Source organism: Pituophis catenifer, unplaced genomic scaffold (assembly GCF_029215685.1).
Source record: "Pituophis catenifer annectens isolate HBS135680 unplaced genomic scaffold, rPitCat1.0.hap2 SCAF_1, whole genome shotgun sequence".
Lineage (NCBI taxonomy): Eukaryota > Metazoa > Chordata > Lepidosauria > Squamata > Colubridae > Pituophis > Pituophis catenifer.
The window spans coordinates 32640304-32656259 of record NW_027256881.1 but is presented as its reverse complement, the minus strand read 5'-3'; the positions used below and the strand labels follow the sequence as shown (position 1 = coordinate 32656259).

At 38.9% G+C, this 15956-nt stretch overlaps 1 protein-coding gene across 1 annotated transcript in view; it reads left to right on the top strand.

Moving 5' to 3' along the window:
* The window catches only part of SPTBN1 (spectrin beta, non-erythrocytic 1), a 171856-nt gene extending 167184 nt beyond the window's left edge, over positions 1–4672 (top strand). Inside the window, exons 34-36 of the mRNA XM_070932247.1 lie at positions 197–370; positions 1057–1099; positions 3281–4672. Coding sequence (XP_070788348.1) covers positions 197–370; positions 1057–1099; positions 3281–3484 — 421 coding nt within the window. The 3' untranslated portion in view covers positions 3485–4672. The remainder of the gene's footprint in view (positions 1–196; positions 371–1056; positions 1100–3280) is intronic.
* The last annotated feature ends 11284 nt before the right edge of the window (positions 4673–15956 follow it).

Below are 15956 nucleotides of genomic sequence, written 5' to 3'. Positions count from 1 at the left end.
TGCCAAAATATTGGAAAACTGTAGAATTACTATTTGTTCTAATTATGCTGTCCATAGTTCCTAGGCATGAAACTACTTTTTCTTTGCTTAAACACCTATAACTCAATGCATTTAATTATAGAAGGACACAGGAAAGTTGGGCTTGTTCGTGACAATGACTTTAACGCTTGCTTTGCTGTTTCTTTTGTGTCTCAAGATCATGGCATAATGTTTACTGTGTTATTAACAACCAAGAAATGGGTTTCTACAAAGATGCAAAGGCAGCTTCCTCAGGCATTCCATACCACAGTGAGGTCCCTGTGAGCCTGAAAGAAGCAGTATGTGAAGTGGCAGTAGAGTACAAGAAGAAGAAGCACGTATTCAAGTTAAGGTAAAAATCTTTATTTCTATGGCAAAAGATTAAGTGGAGCAGTAACTTCCAGCCTACATTCATACATTCAGTCTAAAAATCTTTTATCTTCCAAAGTTTAATGCACTTTGGTTAAACTGAATGTTATGATATTCATTGTTCCAAAACAGGATCTCATAATTTGTCCATAGGGGTTACCTTCCCTCCCACATTATCTGACCTAATGAAGAGATGAAAGTTTGAATATCCTTTGTGATACTAGGTTTGTCCTAAGTAAAGATATTATCTAATTATGCATTTTGGATTTCTCCCACTTTTCCACCATTAACGTAGCTAATATTTCATGAAGCTACTTAGAGGAAACTGAAATTATATAATCTGAAGTTGAATTGAACATTTTGTGAATCCTGGTTTTAACCTTTGAAGTCCTACATGGTTTGGCACTATATATTTGTAAAGTTGCTTTCCTCAAGTAGATCTTACTCATCCAGTGTGCATATCTCAGATCAGGATGCTGGAAGTTCCTCCATCACACAATAGCAAGAATATATTGTATATGTTTGTGTAGACTATGAATATTGCAGATGATACATACATCAGTCAGTCTAGCTTATTGATACAAGAACAAGGTTTACATCTCATATAACTTTTGCTTTGGTAACAGAAACATTTGCTTGATTCAAATGTGAATTTATTCTGAATTATAGGTTAACTGATGGCAATGAGTACCTTTTCCAAGCCAAAGATGAAGTAAGTATTTTATTTATTTATTTATTTATTTATTTATTTATTTATTTATTTATTTATTTATTTATTTATTTATTTATTTAATTTATATACCGCCCTTCTCCCTGAGGACTCAGGGCGGTGTACAGCCAGAATTAAAAAACATGAAATACAAATATTAAAAACAATTAAAATATATATAAATTTGGCCCAAAATTAAAAATACAAACCAATTAAAACATTTAAAATTTCTTCTTAAGCCAGCCTGGCTTGCTGGAAAAAGTGGGTTTTAAGGGCACGGCGGAAGGCACTAAGGTCTTGGATTCTCCTTATCTCTGGGGGCAACTGATTCCAGAGGGTAGGTGCCCCCACAGAGAAGACCCTCCCCCTGGGGGTCACCAGCCTGCATTGATTGGCTGATGGAACCTTGAGGAGGCCCTCTCTGTGGGAGCGCACGGGACGATGGGAGGTCGTTGGTAGCAGCAGGCGGTCTCGAAGATAGCTAGGCCTGATTTTCCTTTCATTCATACTGCTAATATTTTGTTTCTGTATGCGGGTATTCTCAAACTGTAGGTTCATTTCCCCTGGGCGTTGTGGCAAGGAAGACACAAAATTTGTCATGGGAAAGCCTAGAGAAATCTGGATTTGGTGAGAATTTAGTCCTGCTGTGCCCAGACAAACCAGTTTCAAGCAGTCTGGGGTCATTGGCAAGCCTCTCAGCTTATGCAGGCATTTTAAAATTTACAATCCTACATGCAAAGCCAAATTATTGCTAGAAATAAGTCCTACTCTGCCTGGACAAATCTGGAAACCTTAGCTAAGGAAGCCTGGAGATGGACAGTGCTCATCAAGTTAGAGCCAGGACCTTTTACAGAACTGATGTCAGCACTTCAACCTGCATTTACTCTAGTGCTGACATAAGAAGGAGAAGAGGGGGCAGCTGGCAAGAGGACGCTTGACTTCTCACCTACTTATTTTCCCTGAAGATAATATCCCCTAGGAGATGAGATGGGAGGGGGGACATTCCTGGGAGCTGAAGTAGTAGATATGGGGAGAGTGATTTGGAAGAGGGCCAATGAGACGCAGAGAATTGGGGAACAGAAAGGGAAGGTTTGGGGTCAGGAAGTCAGTATTGGCTACGCCACATTCGGGGACAGGTTGTCGTGCTTAATAAAATGAAAGATTTCTTCAAAGACTATTTGTTTGGAAATGCAATTTATTTTATTTGAGACGACATCGAAACCTGACAACTGAGCAGCCATGGATTGCTCTTGTCCAGGAAGATAAGCAAGTCATACATCAAATCATCCCAAAGCTAAATGCAAAAGGTATCCTGAGTTAAGTTAAAGGAAGTACAAGCCTCTAGGGATGACTGCTCTGCCATCTTGAGCAGTTGCCTCTGGGCTTTTAGTTCATCCCAGTTGCAAATATAGCCATAGTTATAGCTATCTGTTTGATGTGACATGTTCAGAAGCTAGAAAAAGGAGCATGTGTGAAAAACTGTACCACATGGCTGCAGAAGGCAGTCTGTTGGGGATTATCCCTAGGCAAAGCCCATGATCAAGTTAATTGCAGTTTCTCCATTGAACAAGCTCCCAGCTGTGCTAGTAGCGTTGAAATTATGAGAGGCTTTGTACTCAGGCTGGAGACTACCTCAGAGTGGTGTTAACTTCAGTTCCCTCTCCACCAACAATGGAGGCATGTACAGTAAATCCAGTATGGGAATTGAGAGAATAAACTACAGCCAGTTAGATGTAGCAGCTGAGAGAGAAAGTCAATTGTTTGCCAGGCTCCCTTTGACTTGGCAGAGGAGAACTCCAAACCAAGCTGTCTTGGCTGCAGCTCAGATCCTGAGATGGGGAATTCTTTCTGAGCCTGAGCTTTGCTCAGCAGAATTAGCTTTTCAGTTTGCCCTGCCAGCAGTGCAGAGGGAAGCCATCAGGCTGGCCTGGGAACAAAAGGCAGTGGGGAAAAGAAGCAGTGATTCAGGATGCAAAAAAGGAAAACTATTTAGGAGAAGGTGGATGCATCATAGTAACATCAGTGATGCAATTCTGCAATAGAGCTACCAGGAAAGATGTGTTTGCTATTTCTGGTTGTAAGAGGCCAAGGATCTTAGGGGGGCTGGGAAGCAGTTAAGGCCACCGCTCTGCAAGCTGAGTTAAGATTCCTAGAAAACCTGTTAACCTTAACATTTATTTTAAGGAGGAAATGAACGCATGGATCCAGGCCATCACATTTGCCATCTCGTCAGACAAAATTGAGTTGTCCACAAGCACACAGAGCACCCCAGCTTCAAACCGTGCCCAGACCTTGCCAGCCAGCGTGACAGTAACCAGTGAGTCCAGTCCTGGCAAACGGGAGAAAGACAAAGAGAAGAGATTCAGCCTTTTTGGAAAAAAGAAGTGAACTCCTTGCTTATTTGTCCACGCTGCACTTCTCTGATCGTTCCAGTGGAATTCCAGCATGCAAACTCAGAACCAATACATTACTCTCCGTGCCTAATGTTCCTCAATATGATTTAATTTTTTTTAATTTATACAGCATTTTTTTAAAAAAAAACATATTCAAAAAATTCTAAAGTTATAAATACCTGAGGTGCATTGGGCAACTGTTGAGTAAAAGAGAACCACATTTCCCACTTTTGTTTTTTTAAAGGTGAAGTTAATATAGATTAGGCTTTAGTATTGAAACTGTTCCTCAATTTTTTGAGGCTGTCTTCAGAAAAAATAACACCCCAACTTTGTGTTATTGGTATGCAAGGCAGCAGAGCTAATAAAGTTCACTTGCCCCTTGGAGACAATTTGCTGGTTTTAGTTTTCACTTCCATCTGAGACGGTTGCGCTGAGTCTTCACTCCTTGATTCTTCCCACTGCGAATCTAATGGTAGTGTATTCTCTTTACCCTATTAGAGTGCAGCTTGGCATTAACTTACCAGTCAATACCATTTGTATACAGGCATCTGGCTATTATTAACACAATTGTGACGCTTCCTTGCCCCCCCACCTCCCCACCCGCATCTGGCAATGACAGTTAAGAATGTTGAACCAGAAGGACTTCGCATACTGATAATGGTTTTAAATAATCTGTAATTTTTATTTTTTTTAATTTTTTTTGCTGAAATACATTATATTGTACGTTTCAGATAATTCTAGTAAAAGTATAAGACTAGATGTATAATTAAAAAAAAACCCTTTTAAAATCATTGACTAAGTGTAAAAGTGGAATTAAAGCATTTACTGGGAAAAGTAATGTTATTCCAATGGTTAACTTGCTTGTCAGCTGCTGCACTGTGTTATAATTTTGCTCCATTACCTTTGCTCTTTGATACATAGTGTGCATTTCTCTGTCACCTGTAACTATTGTAATGAAGAATTTTCATCTTACTGCACAATCGAAAAAAATTACATTTAATAGGAATGAATTCTCAATGACTGGGCCTGTAGACAGGATAGTACTGGAACTGGCTTTCGGTTATATGGAACTGTACCTCTAGACTTTTACCCTATCTGTTAAATATATGCTATGTCATTAAATGCTTTTAAAACTAACAGATATATGCAGGTTTTTTTCTTGTTCTTTGAAAAATAAATTGTACTATCAGTAATACCATCTTCAGAATGAAGAAGTAACTTTGTGATATCTGCTTGCACTAGTCCTTTTGCAAGGGTCCTGAGCTGCTGTTGACTTACTCTGTCTTGTGAATCACTTGTCCACTTTCCTGAATGCCTGGTATCTTTCTTATTTATTTTATATTTTATATTATTATTTTATTTTATTTTATTTTATTTTTTATTTAGGCTTTCCAACAGCTTGAGTTGCCAAAGTCTCAAAAGTTGCACAGATAGCACAGATCGTGCTATCATTGAGGTTCCTAGTTTCCCCTCCCAACAGGGAAAAGTCTAATGTTGAAGTCAGCTACAAGGCAAGGATCCCTAACTGCTAAATAGTAAATAAGTGATTGTTTTATTGAAGAGCAGTAAAAACAATAGCAGATTGATAGCATCAGCAAGTGGCTTCCATACATGTCCTTGAAAACGCCACAAAAATTCTTCTAATCATAACTGAGTTGCTAACCAACATATTCCCTTCCCATGATGTGTGTAACTGTATATTATGTCTGATTCAAAGCCTTAGTCACTTTGGACACAGCTGCTGCTGGCATGCTGCAAAGTCCCCCTGTGTTCTACAGGTGACAACTGAAAGGAGGATCTTCCTGGTTGCTATAACTATTGGAGGCTATGCTGTACAAGTACAGTAACATTTGAAAGTACCTTTCACCTCCAAAGCATCTTTCTACTGCATGTTTTGGAGAAACACTCATAAGCAATGATCACCAGCAAACTAGTTTCTGATTATAGATAATCAGGTATTATGAATAAGTGCTGCTACCCATGCATCTTTCCCTGCAAACTTGATTTTGGATTTGCATCTCAAATTAGATGAGATAATGTACAGTGAAAGCTTGTTTTAATTGACTAATTGGGGGAAATGAGTATGGTAGCCACAGATTTCCATAAAACAAACACTCATTGCTCAATTTGTTTCATTTGTGTGATATCATACAAATGCAATTATACATTTATACAAATAGGACTGACACAAAAATTATACAAATGACTAATCATTTGTATCATTACACGAATTATGTAAAATGTTACAGAATGGAATTTACTACATTGAGATCTGTTAGGTTTGATATTTCATTGTAAAGATTGGAAAATACTCTTCTCCCTGTAAGAGATGCAGTGGAATTCCTCTATTGCCAGCAAGATTAGTGGCCAAATCAGGATGACAGGTGTTCACTAACACAGGGGTCCCCAACCCCCCAGTCGATGGACAGGCACAAATCCGTGACATGCCAGCAACCGGGCAGCACAAACAAAGTCCCATCCACGGGATGCAGTAGCACACAAAACCACACCCCTTCCGGTCCATGGAAAAACTTTTCTCCACGGAACCAGTCCCTAGTGCTCAAAAGGTTGGGGGTCGCTGCACTAATAGAGTATATATTTGCTTAAAGCTATCACTCTGCACTGGAGAAGCCTAACTTTAGTATGGGAGACTAAATTTACACTGTTATTATTAGTAAAATAAGAACTTTAATAATAACTGCTAAAGAATCAAAACTTTTTATCAATACAGCTCAGCCAAGATAATTTACACAACATAAAGGGAAGACTTTTAAATCAACTTAAACGCATGATAGCCACATAAGTGAGTGGCTTGCCATTGCTTTTTTCAATAATTTTTTCCCCAACTTCCCAATCTAGACTAAAATTCTGCTATATTCCAAAAGTTATCTGAGCCTATTAAGGTCATGCAATACATTTAACTACAAATAAGGTATAAACAAATTAGTATACCAAGTATACAGTATCTACTGTAATACTGTGAATTCAGCCACCGTAGTTTGTAGACTGATGGAGTTTGGTGCCTTTGGTAAACAAAGGCAATTGAAACTTAATAATTTGTGGTTAAAGAAACAATATGTCTTATGTTGAAGTGTAAACCTAATCACTGCTTTCATTTCTGATAATAAAGTGGAGGAAGATCAAATATTTGCAGCCCTGTGCTTGGAAATGTGGGTTTCCACCCAACAACAGTGACTATGGAATGTTTCACTCTAATTTTATCTCCAGTTGCAACTGCCCTTGTTCGCCACTTGTGGCTGGAGTCTTGAGTCAAGGTATCTATAAGAGTCCTGAGGAGACACAATCTGCTTTTCCTTCACAGGACAGAGTATTTCAATATCATGCTCCCTTTTTGTGAAAAATGCCCCATTATTTTTCTCAAACATCATATTGGCCTTGGGGGTTCTAAGGAACAGGTGTTATACTGGAGGCAATAACAATTCTTTTCTGAGACAGATTGCAAGTGGGGAAGCGGGAACATAAAATTTGTCTGAACCAAAAAGCAGGAAAAGAAAGATAAAACATCCTTCCACAATCACTATGATTCTGATCTAGTTCATCATCTTCCCTCTTGGCAGTTATCTTTGACTAACCCAAAAATCATTTTAAATACTGAACATTTAACATACCATATAGTTTCTCTGACATTGGGAAAATATTTTTCCTCTGTCCCTTATTGATGATTAATGTGATTTCTTCCCAGTGATGTATATATTACCATGTTTCCCCAAAAATGTCTTATTCCCCGAAAATGTCCCTGTCTTATATTTTTTTGAACCCTGAAATAAGCACTTGGTCTTATTGCCATGTGCTCAAAAGCCCAGTTGGGCTTATTATCAGGGGGTGTCTTATTTTGGGGGAAATGGTAGTTAGTTGCAGTGATGGAATTTACTCTGCATTGCAGTAATATTCCATTGCTGGGTATGGAGAAGTGATGGCTAATTAGATTTATTAGAAATGCCTTTTTTCCTATTTAGACTTTAAAGTTACAGTAGTGCAGAAGCAAAGAGTTGTGACGGAAAATCTGGTACTCAGATTAATTTTGGTCTTCTTGACCACAGATTTGACAGCAGCTATTTTCACCCCTTCTATCAGCAAAATTATACCAGTGCAGAACTTGAATTTCTGCCAGATTTGTTAGCACATGACAATATTAAACCCTAAAGCCCCCAAAGAAGTGCTCATGGAACCATAAAAATATTTTTCAAACTTGATATTCCTCACAGAGACTAAATACTTCATTCTCTGATAAAAGAACTACTTGGTGTTTTTTTTTAATAGAAACTTTATTGAGGTTTTTTACAAACAAAACAGAAATAAAAAAAATAGAAAAAAAGAGGAACAAAACATTCAGACAAAGACATAAAACATAAGTATAATAACATTTTCAGTTACTATCAGATGTACAGTGTTTTAACTATTTACATAAATAATAGTTGGTGATATTTCAGCTCACTTTTAATCAATATTTAGCACACCTTTAGGTCTTCCTTTCATTTTATCATGCAACCACTTATACCACCTTTCCCACACCAAATAATAAACTATCTTCTCATCATTTAATTCATAGGTTAATTTAGTCATCTCTGCGCACTCGAGTATTTTCTTAATTGTAAGCTCTTCTGGTGGTTGAGTTTTCTCTTTCCAGTACTGTGCATATGCCAATCTGGCGGCTGTAATTATATGGATCATTAAATGTATAATTTCCTTTCAGAACTACTTGGTTTTTATAGATAAACTAGTATTAGATAAACAAACTTTGTCAGATTACTGATCGCTTTCACAGAAAAAGATGTAACTGTTTCATATTCCTACCCATAATCATTGACTAAGAAAAAACACTGAATAAATAGCAACACTTTTTGTACTTTGTATCTCCCACTGTTATTCTGGAACATTACCAAAACAGAAAAAAAATTGTAAAGACAAAGCAACATTGCTTCAAAAGGTCTGTTGCTGTTTATAGAAAATGTAACCTTAGCAACTAAGAACACTCTCAAAAGGTTTTGCCATAAGATCTGTATGGAACAGGGTTCCCATACCTGGACTGCAAAACTCCTGATCACCACTAAATGTAGCAAAGATACAGCAACTCTGAATTGCAATCTAACCATTATTTGGATTTTTGCAACACAGATATTGGGATCTTACTATCGGGGAAAGGATGAGTGATCAGGCCTTTAATTTTAACATTACAGCAATCTGGCAGATTCACTTCCTAATTTAGAAGGCTAATGTGGAAATTCATCAGTACTATATATTTAATTTCTGAACCTATTATATCCATGTCTAAAGTCTTATGAAATCAGATCACAACAAATCATTATAGTAATAAAATATTGGCTCATCTAACAAGCATATAAAACTGGATCCATCGGAAAACAATTGTGCTGAAGTTAATTCATTAACTCAACTAAATTTCTTTTGAATACACTGACAATGATTTTGAAACTGAAAAGTTGACTTGGAAATACAATGTGTATATACTTATTGCACCCCAAATATCTGTTTACTCTAAAACAAGATCCATGCAAATTGTAAGTTCATTGCCCCTGAAGAATCTGTAATTAATTAACTGAACATGCCTAAGCATGTCTCCATGAAAGGTAATGCTTCTGCAGTTATGATGGTTAAGTTCAGGGTTTTTGGCAACTTTTGGTCCCAAGAACCAAGTCACTGGTAATATGTTATCTTTCTTGGATTAAAAAAGTTCATACTTTGTATATCTGGTACTATATGCGGAAACAGCATTCTTTTTACTCAGATTTGAATATATTTATGTCTGATACATAGCACAAACATCAGTCACTGGGCACATAAAGAACTGTATTTTTGTGTATCTATGCTAAAAGTCTTAGTTGAACAAGCTCGAAGCACTCACAAAGTGACAGGAATTAAGGCTGCAGTTTTGTATGCACTAAACTGAGATTAAATGCCTGTTAAATTGATAGGCGTAGGATTTCACCATAAATCTGCTGCAATCTAAAGGTTATTTATTGGTAGTAAGTTTCACTGAACAACTATATTAAATACAAAACACCATGGAACCTTTAAATAAATTCTTTATTTACAGAAAGAACCGCAAAACAGGTCTCTAAACAAGGATATCTTCTTGTAAAGGAAACTCAAACGTTTCTAGTTGCAGCATATATAGGAAGATGATATAAAACAGAAAACTATTCTTGCTTACAAAAGAAATAGGAGAGACAGTGGGTTTGATTTGTTTTGTTTTGTTGCAAATCTCTGCCTATAATTATCAAACAGGGAAAATGCAGAGGAAATGCATATTGGTTTTGTAAGGATTCAATTAATAATCCAGTAATAAATGACAAATGTAAGCAAAGTTTGATGGTAGATTTCCCCCCAAATGAGAGATGAACGGTTGAGGGAACTAGATATGTCTAGTCTAATGAAGAGAAGAACTAAGGGTGACATGATAGCATTGTTCCAGTACTTGAGGGGTGTCACAGAGAAGAGGGCAGTCAATCTATTCTCCAAAACACCTGAAGGAAGGACAAAAAGGGTGGAAAATCATTAAAGAAAGAGCCAACCTAGAACCAAGGAGAAATTTCCTTACAGTGAGAACAATCAGAGGAATGGTTTGCCTCCAGAATGTATGTCCCAAAGGTGCTTTTTCAAGAGGCAGTTGGACTTTCTGGTTTTTCTTTGAAGACATTTCATTTCTCATTCAAGAAGCTTCTTCAGCTCTGACTGGATGGTGAGGAATGAAAGGATTTATACTTCTTGCAGACAGCTGATCATCTGCATTCTTTTAGCTTGTCGTTAAGGCAACCTGGAGGTTTATCTGTTTGTCAGGTCACCTGAGTAGACACCTACTTCCAAAAATTGTGGGTGCTCCAACACTGGAGATTTTCAAGAAGAGAGAGTCTAGAATAGTATAAGGTCTCCTGTTCAACCAGTGGATTAGACTAGAAGACCTCCAAAGTAGAGGTGAAATCCAGCAGGTTCTGATAGGTTCTGGAGAACCGGTAGCGAAAATTTTGAGTAGTTCAGAGAACCAGCAAATACCACCTCTGGCTGGCCCCAAAGTGGGGTGGGAATGGAGAGTTTGTAATATCCTTCCCCTGCCACGCCCACCAAGCCACGCCCACAGAACCCGTAGTAAAAAAAATTGGATTTCACCACTGCTCCAAAGTCCCTTTCGACCCTGTTACTCTATGTTCTGTGGTCTTGCTTGCAGCTTATATAACACCTAGTTATAATTTTATTAAAGGCTAAGACAGGTGTCAGCAACCTGCAGCTCCGGAGCCACATGCAGCTCTTTGGGCCCTCTGCTGTGGCTCCCTGTCAGGTGATCCCACCACTGGCTAGCCCTGCCCCTTGCCCTCCCCTCCCAGTCATTCCTTGCCTGGCCTGAGAAGGTAAGGGCAACAGTGGGTGATGGAGAAGTGGCTGGGGCAGTGACAGAGAAATACAGAGAGAGGGGGAGAGAGAGAGAGAGACAGGGAGATACAGAGAGAGAGGTGGAGAGAGAGAGATGGGGAGAGAGGGGGGGAGGGATGTGAAAAGGGTTTTGTGGTTCCCAATATTTTTTAACAACTGGTTCTCTGCCCTAATGACCGGCTGGGTAGGCGTGGCTAGGGGGGGTCATGTAACTGGTGGAAGTGAGTGATGTTGAGTTGGCCACACCCACCCAGGTTTCTTTTGCTTTCTTTTCTGTGGGGAACAGGTCCAAATGGCTCTTTGAGTGCTTAAGGTTGCAGACCCCTGGGTTAAGACAACCTGGTTGCAAAATTCAGGTCAAACATTAGATGGCAGCAGAGCGATACCGAAACCGGTCGTGCTGCAATTTAATAGTTGTCCAGATTTGTGCGCTCGTATCCGCTCGGCCTTTGAATCTTTGAGCTTTCGAATCTCTCGCTGATGACCAAGTCATTCTCACGAGAAGCGCCTGAAGCCACCTTCAAAGAGCGTCTCCGAAGCAACAGCGGAAAGGCGGCGGCTAAGAGCCAGCTGGGCGCGCATCACACGCGGGGGGGGGGACCAAGAAGTTCCTCTGAGGCGCCTTAAAACAAGCGAATTAAACTACCATTCCCATGAGCCTCTACCCTAATCGATTTGAAGGAGGCGGGACCTTCAAGTCGCGGGGTTTCCAAGGGAATTTACCAGATGCTGGGGGAGGGATGACGCAGCTTTGCTTTCTTCGCCCATCCCGTCGAATGATGAGGCGGTTTCATGCTAAGGCTGCCTAGGAGACGTGCCGCTGCGAGCAGGGCGGGGAAGAACAGCAATGGGCTGGGGAGAAGTTGAGGAGAAGGAGGAGGTGGTGGGAGTACGGCTCACTCGCCTTCTGGTGCAGCCGCTTGCTTGCCTGCCTGCCTGCCCGCTTGCCTGCCTGCCTGCCTGCCTGCCTCCCTCCCTCCTCCTTTTCAGGATTCCTGGTTCATAGCCGTTGCTCCTGCTCTTGACAGGTGACTGTCAAATCACGGTCTGTGGGGGTGGTTGCTCGGGGAAACCCGCCTCGGGTTGATAATGTTAATAATAGTGGCAGGGGTAATTAATCTGCCATGTTATTATCGGCATAAAGGTTTGCTCTGCACAGCAATGGTACAGAATTGCTCGAAGTCCTTTTCCCTATTCTGTCGTTTTAAAAGCAATTCTAGATTATTCAGAACTAAATATTCAATACAGGGAGAGAAGTGGCCATACCCGGGGAGCTAATTTGGTGAGTCAGAAATGGGGGGTGGGGAGTATTTGTCAGCAAATCATCGGGAATATGAATTTATTATCACTATTTTTATTGCTAGGGAAAGTGGAGAGATGCTACCTCCTTGACAGCCAAGGGTGATGTGGATAGTGATGGGGGAAGGGTATTATTTGCTTTGCTATTCTGCATGCGGTTGCAAAAGGTTGACTCCCAAGCCCCTCTCAGTTTAGTGAATCTTACTCTCCAGCAAATATATAACGGGGAGGAAGACGGAGCATCCATATACAAAAACTTAGTATGGAATGAGGAATTTGACAGACATTTTCTCTCCTTTTCATAATATCTGGCATAGACCAATTCTTAAAAAAAAACCCTTCATACCGCATTTAGTTTGTGAAACTGGAAAAAAAATGATTATGGTCACTAGCTCAGACAGCTTTCAGAGAAGATTACTCTTCTCCATAACGAAGGTTTTTTTGTTTTGTTTTTAATCGGACCAGATACTAGAGAGCTGCAGCTGGGAAGAGCTATTTGCTTTCCTGCTCTGCTTCTGGGCTTCCTGGAGAGCATGAAACCAGTAGCCTCCCCCCCCCTGCAAAGCTGAGGAGAGATGCTGCCTGTGGGGTTCTGTTAGATTTAATACAAAGGGGGGGGGGGAGGATTTTGAGCAAGGATTTGACCAGGATAAGTATGGAGTAATCTTTATCTGTGGGTATTCCAGTTTCACAGATGCCTAGGTTTTGCCATTTATTCAATTTTAGTGGGCAAGTAGTTGATTCAGGAATTGACAAAAGATTGAGAAAAAAACCCACCTCTTTTTTACAAATTGAATTTCTGCTCAAAATTTAAGTGTCCCCTCCGCCCCCTTATCAGGAGCCTTACCCTCTAGACAGGGTTATGTTAGAATATAGTCAGACTAAACAATTTCACATTAAATTCACCCAATATTTATTGATTCCTCTCAAGCTTCAATTACAGTATTAGAGTTCAGTCCTCAGACTATGGCAGTAAAGCCATAGTACAATTCAGAGACTTTTAAAATTATTTCACATGCATTAGTTTATCAAATTTATTTCATCACTTTTGTAAAGATATTCAGTACTGTTTTTCCTGCATTCTAGATTGATGTAAAGAAAGCTGTGAAGGAACATTGCTCTCCTAAGGCCATTGGATAATTTCATGATTAAAATTATATCTGAATGGAAAACTTTGTTTTGCAAATAATTTTACTGGAAACCATGCTATTTGGACCTTCATCCTATTCATAAAGCAAAACCCATTAATCCAAATTGATTTATTTAGTATAGGATTGTATTGACTATCAATAATAAAGACAAAAGCCTCTGAGCATATGCAGACTATCTGCTCATTATCACTGTATTTTCCTGTTGCAATTTGTCTCACTTTTCTACATGGAAAGATTTCAAGCAGTAAAAGGGAAGACTGACAAGGTACTTTAAGCAATAAAAATTTGAATTGCATTATTGAAGAGTTGAGTTTATCTCCCTCCTATAACAATTTATTACAATCTAAAGAGGAATCCTATACTATATTTTATCTTGGGAGCCCAAGAGCTGAGTTTAATTATGCATTATTGTAGTCTATTTTGCAATTATCCAGAACATAAAATATATCATAGAACTATATGGCAGTTCTCTGAAATGTATATTCAGCCTGTAAATCTGTCTAACAGCATTTGTACACATTTACTGAAAATGTGTACAAGACTGAAAAGGAAGTCTTGTTGAACTCACTAGAACTTACCCCAACATTTATAGGTTGCAACCTAAGTCAAAAAGTATCCTAATTTTCATCCTTTGTATAAAAATGTATCCTACATGTGTTTGACTCATGGCACTTATATCATTGCATTAAGATATATAAAACAACCAAAAGGAGTTAAAAGACTGAGATTTGTGAGAAACTCATAACTTTCACTCTGGGACTGATGTCTGTTCACAGGCATACTTCATCCACTACTGCAAAATGAGAATCTTGGCATTGTTTTTGATACATTGCCAGAGTATAACATCACTACTATTCCTCAGAAACTCCCAAAGGGATTGTTCGTTTCACTGTGAAATTCAATCAAATTACCTTGACTTGCCTCTAAAAGCAGGAAGTTATTAAGGTCTTTTTTTCCGCCTGTGGTTAAAAAAAATATTTAAGAGAGGGTTCTCTTCCAACTGCCTATTACTCTGGTATGCCTGCCCAATGTTAAATAAGTGATCCTGTGTTTCTCAGATTTGGTGACTCAAGTTTCTTCTCTATGGGAGTTTAATTGGTTGCTTCTTTGTTGTATAATTTATAGCTAACCTCTGTTAAAGATGTTTGATATTCATTACAGACCATTAATTAAAAGTTATATATTAAAGTGAACAAAGTCTTTTCTTATTTCAAAAGAAAAGTAGGATTCAGCTCCACACTCTGGGCTGTCCCTTTTTTTATTATTATTATTTATCTTTGCACTGGAATAGAGAACCAAAAGTGCAGAGGGCAAAAGTGACGCAGTTGGTGAAAATTTGTAATAGGTAGCGCATCTTACAGAGATGCCCATGCAGAATTGTGTATGCTTGCCTGGATTCCCCCCCCCCCCAAATATCCCTCTCCTTTTATCCTTTGATACAAATAATGAGTTTGTGAGTTATAATTTTATTGGTAGAGTGGATGTATGGAAAGCACAGTAAAATGAGGACAGAGAATAAAATGACCTCCTGTTGTGAAGGGAATGGGAAAAGCAAAATAATATACTGCTTTGATTTATAATGCATAACCTTGCAAAGGTTAATATACTACCTTTATTTGAAAAGTAACCATTTCATTGCTTTTAAATCATTCTTTAATACTTTCTATTATTATATTTATGTACTTTGGTGGAGTGCCTTTATTTTGTACAATTCAAGGCACTGCTTCTGCCTCCTATTTTCTCCAGAACAACAACCCTGTAAAGTGCATTGGTCTGAGAGAAACTCAGTGGCAAAAAGTCTCAGCTTTCATGCCTATGATTGATTGATTATGTGCCAATGAGTTATTTTCAACTCCTAGCAACCGATAGGTAAATCTTTTCCAATTCCATGCCTAAGGGAAGACTAAAACTCACAGTTTCTAATCCAGCATTTCAGCCATTACACCAAATTAGCTCAAACTGTTACCTTTCAGACTACAGTATTTTTAAAATAGTAAACTATAATATAAAAGTATGCAGATATCATATATATATATGTAAACATATTTCTTTTTCCTTACAGAAATATTTTGTCTTTACACTCAGTTGCAAATCTGTAGAAGACTACTTTCTTCATTACCCAGTCACAGAATGTGCTGAGATTTTTTTTTTTCATGTCAGCTGCACTTTTTCTACAGTTAAGAACTATAACCATGTTTGAAAGGCAGTGACTTACTCTTTTCAAGAAACTTAAAAGGCATAATGATATCCACAGCACCAGCGTTCTGCCCTTGATGCAGAGAGGCTCATGCCTCTCTGTATTTGACTTGGAATTTGCCTCAATGCGTGTGCTCCCCCCTCCAAGTTATCTGGCTTGCAAAACTGGGGAAGCAGCAACGGCTGCTCATCTTTGGCAGTAGAAGATTATGGTGGCGGCTCAGCACTAGGAATCCAGCAGCAGCAGAGCAAGACTCGGGATGTATTTTCACTAAAAATCCTCAGCATCAGGAAGGGCAGCTGAATGATTTGGCAGCTGAGCAAAAATTGAGATCATTTGTAAGAAGGAAACAGGAAAAGCAGGAACGTGGGGCTGGGGGCAATAGCTCCATTTTTTCCTGTGCTTCTAGGGAGGGG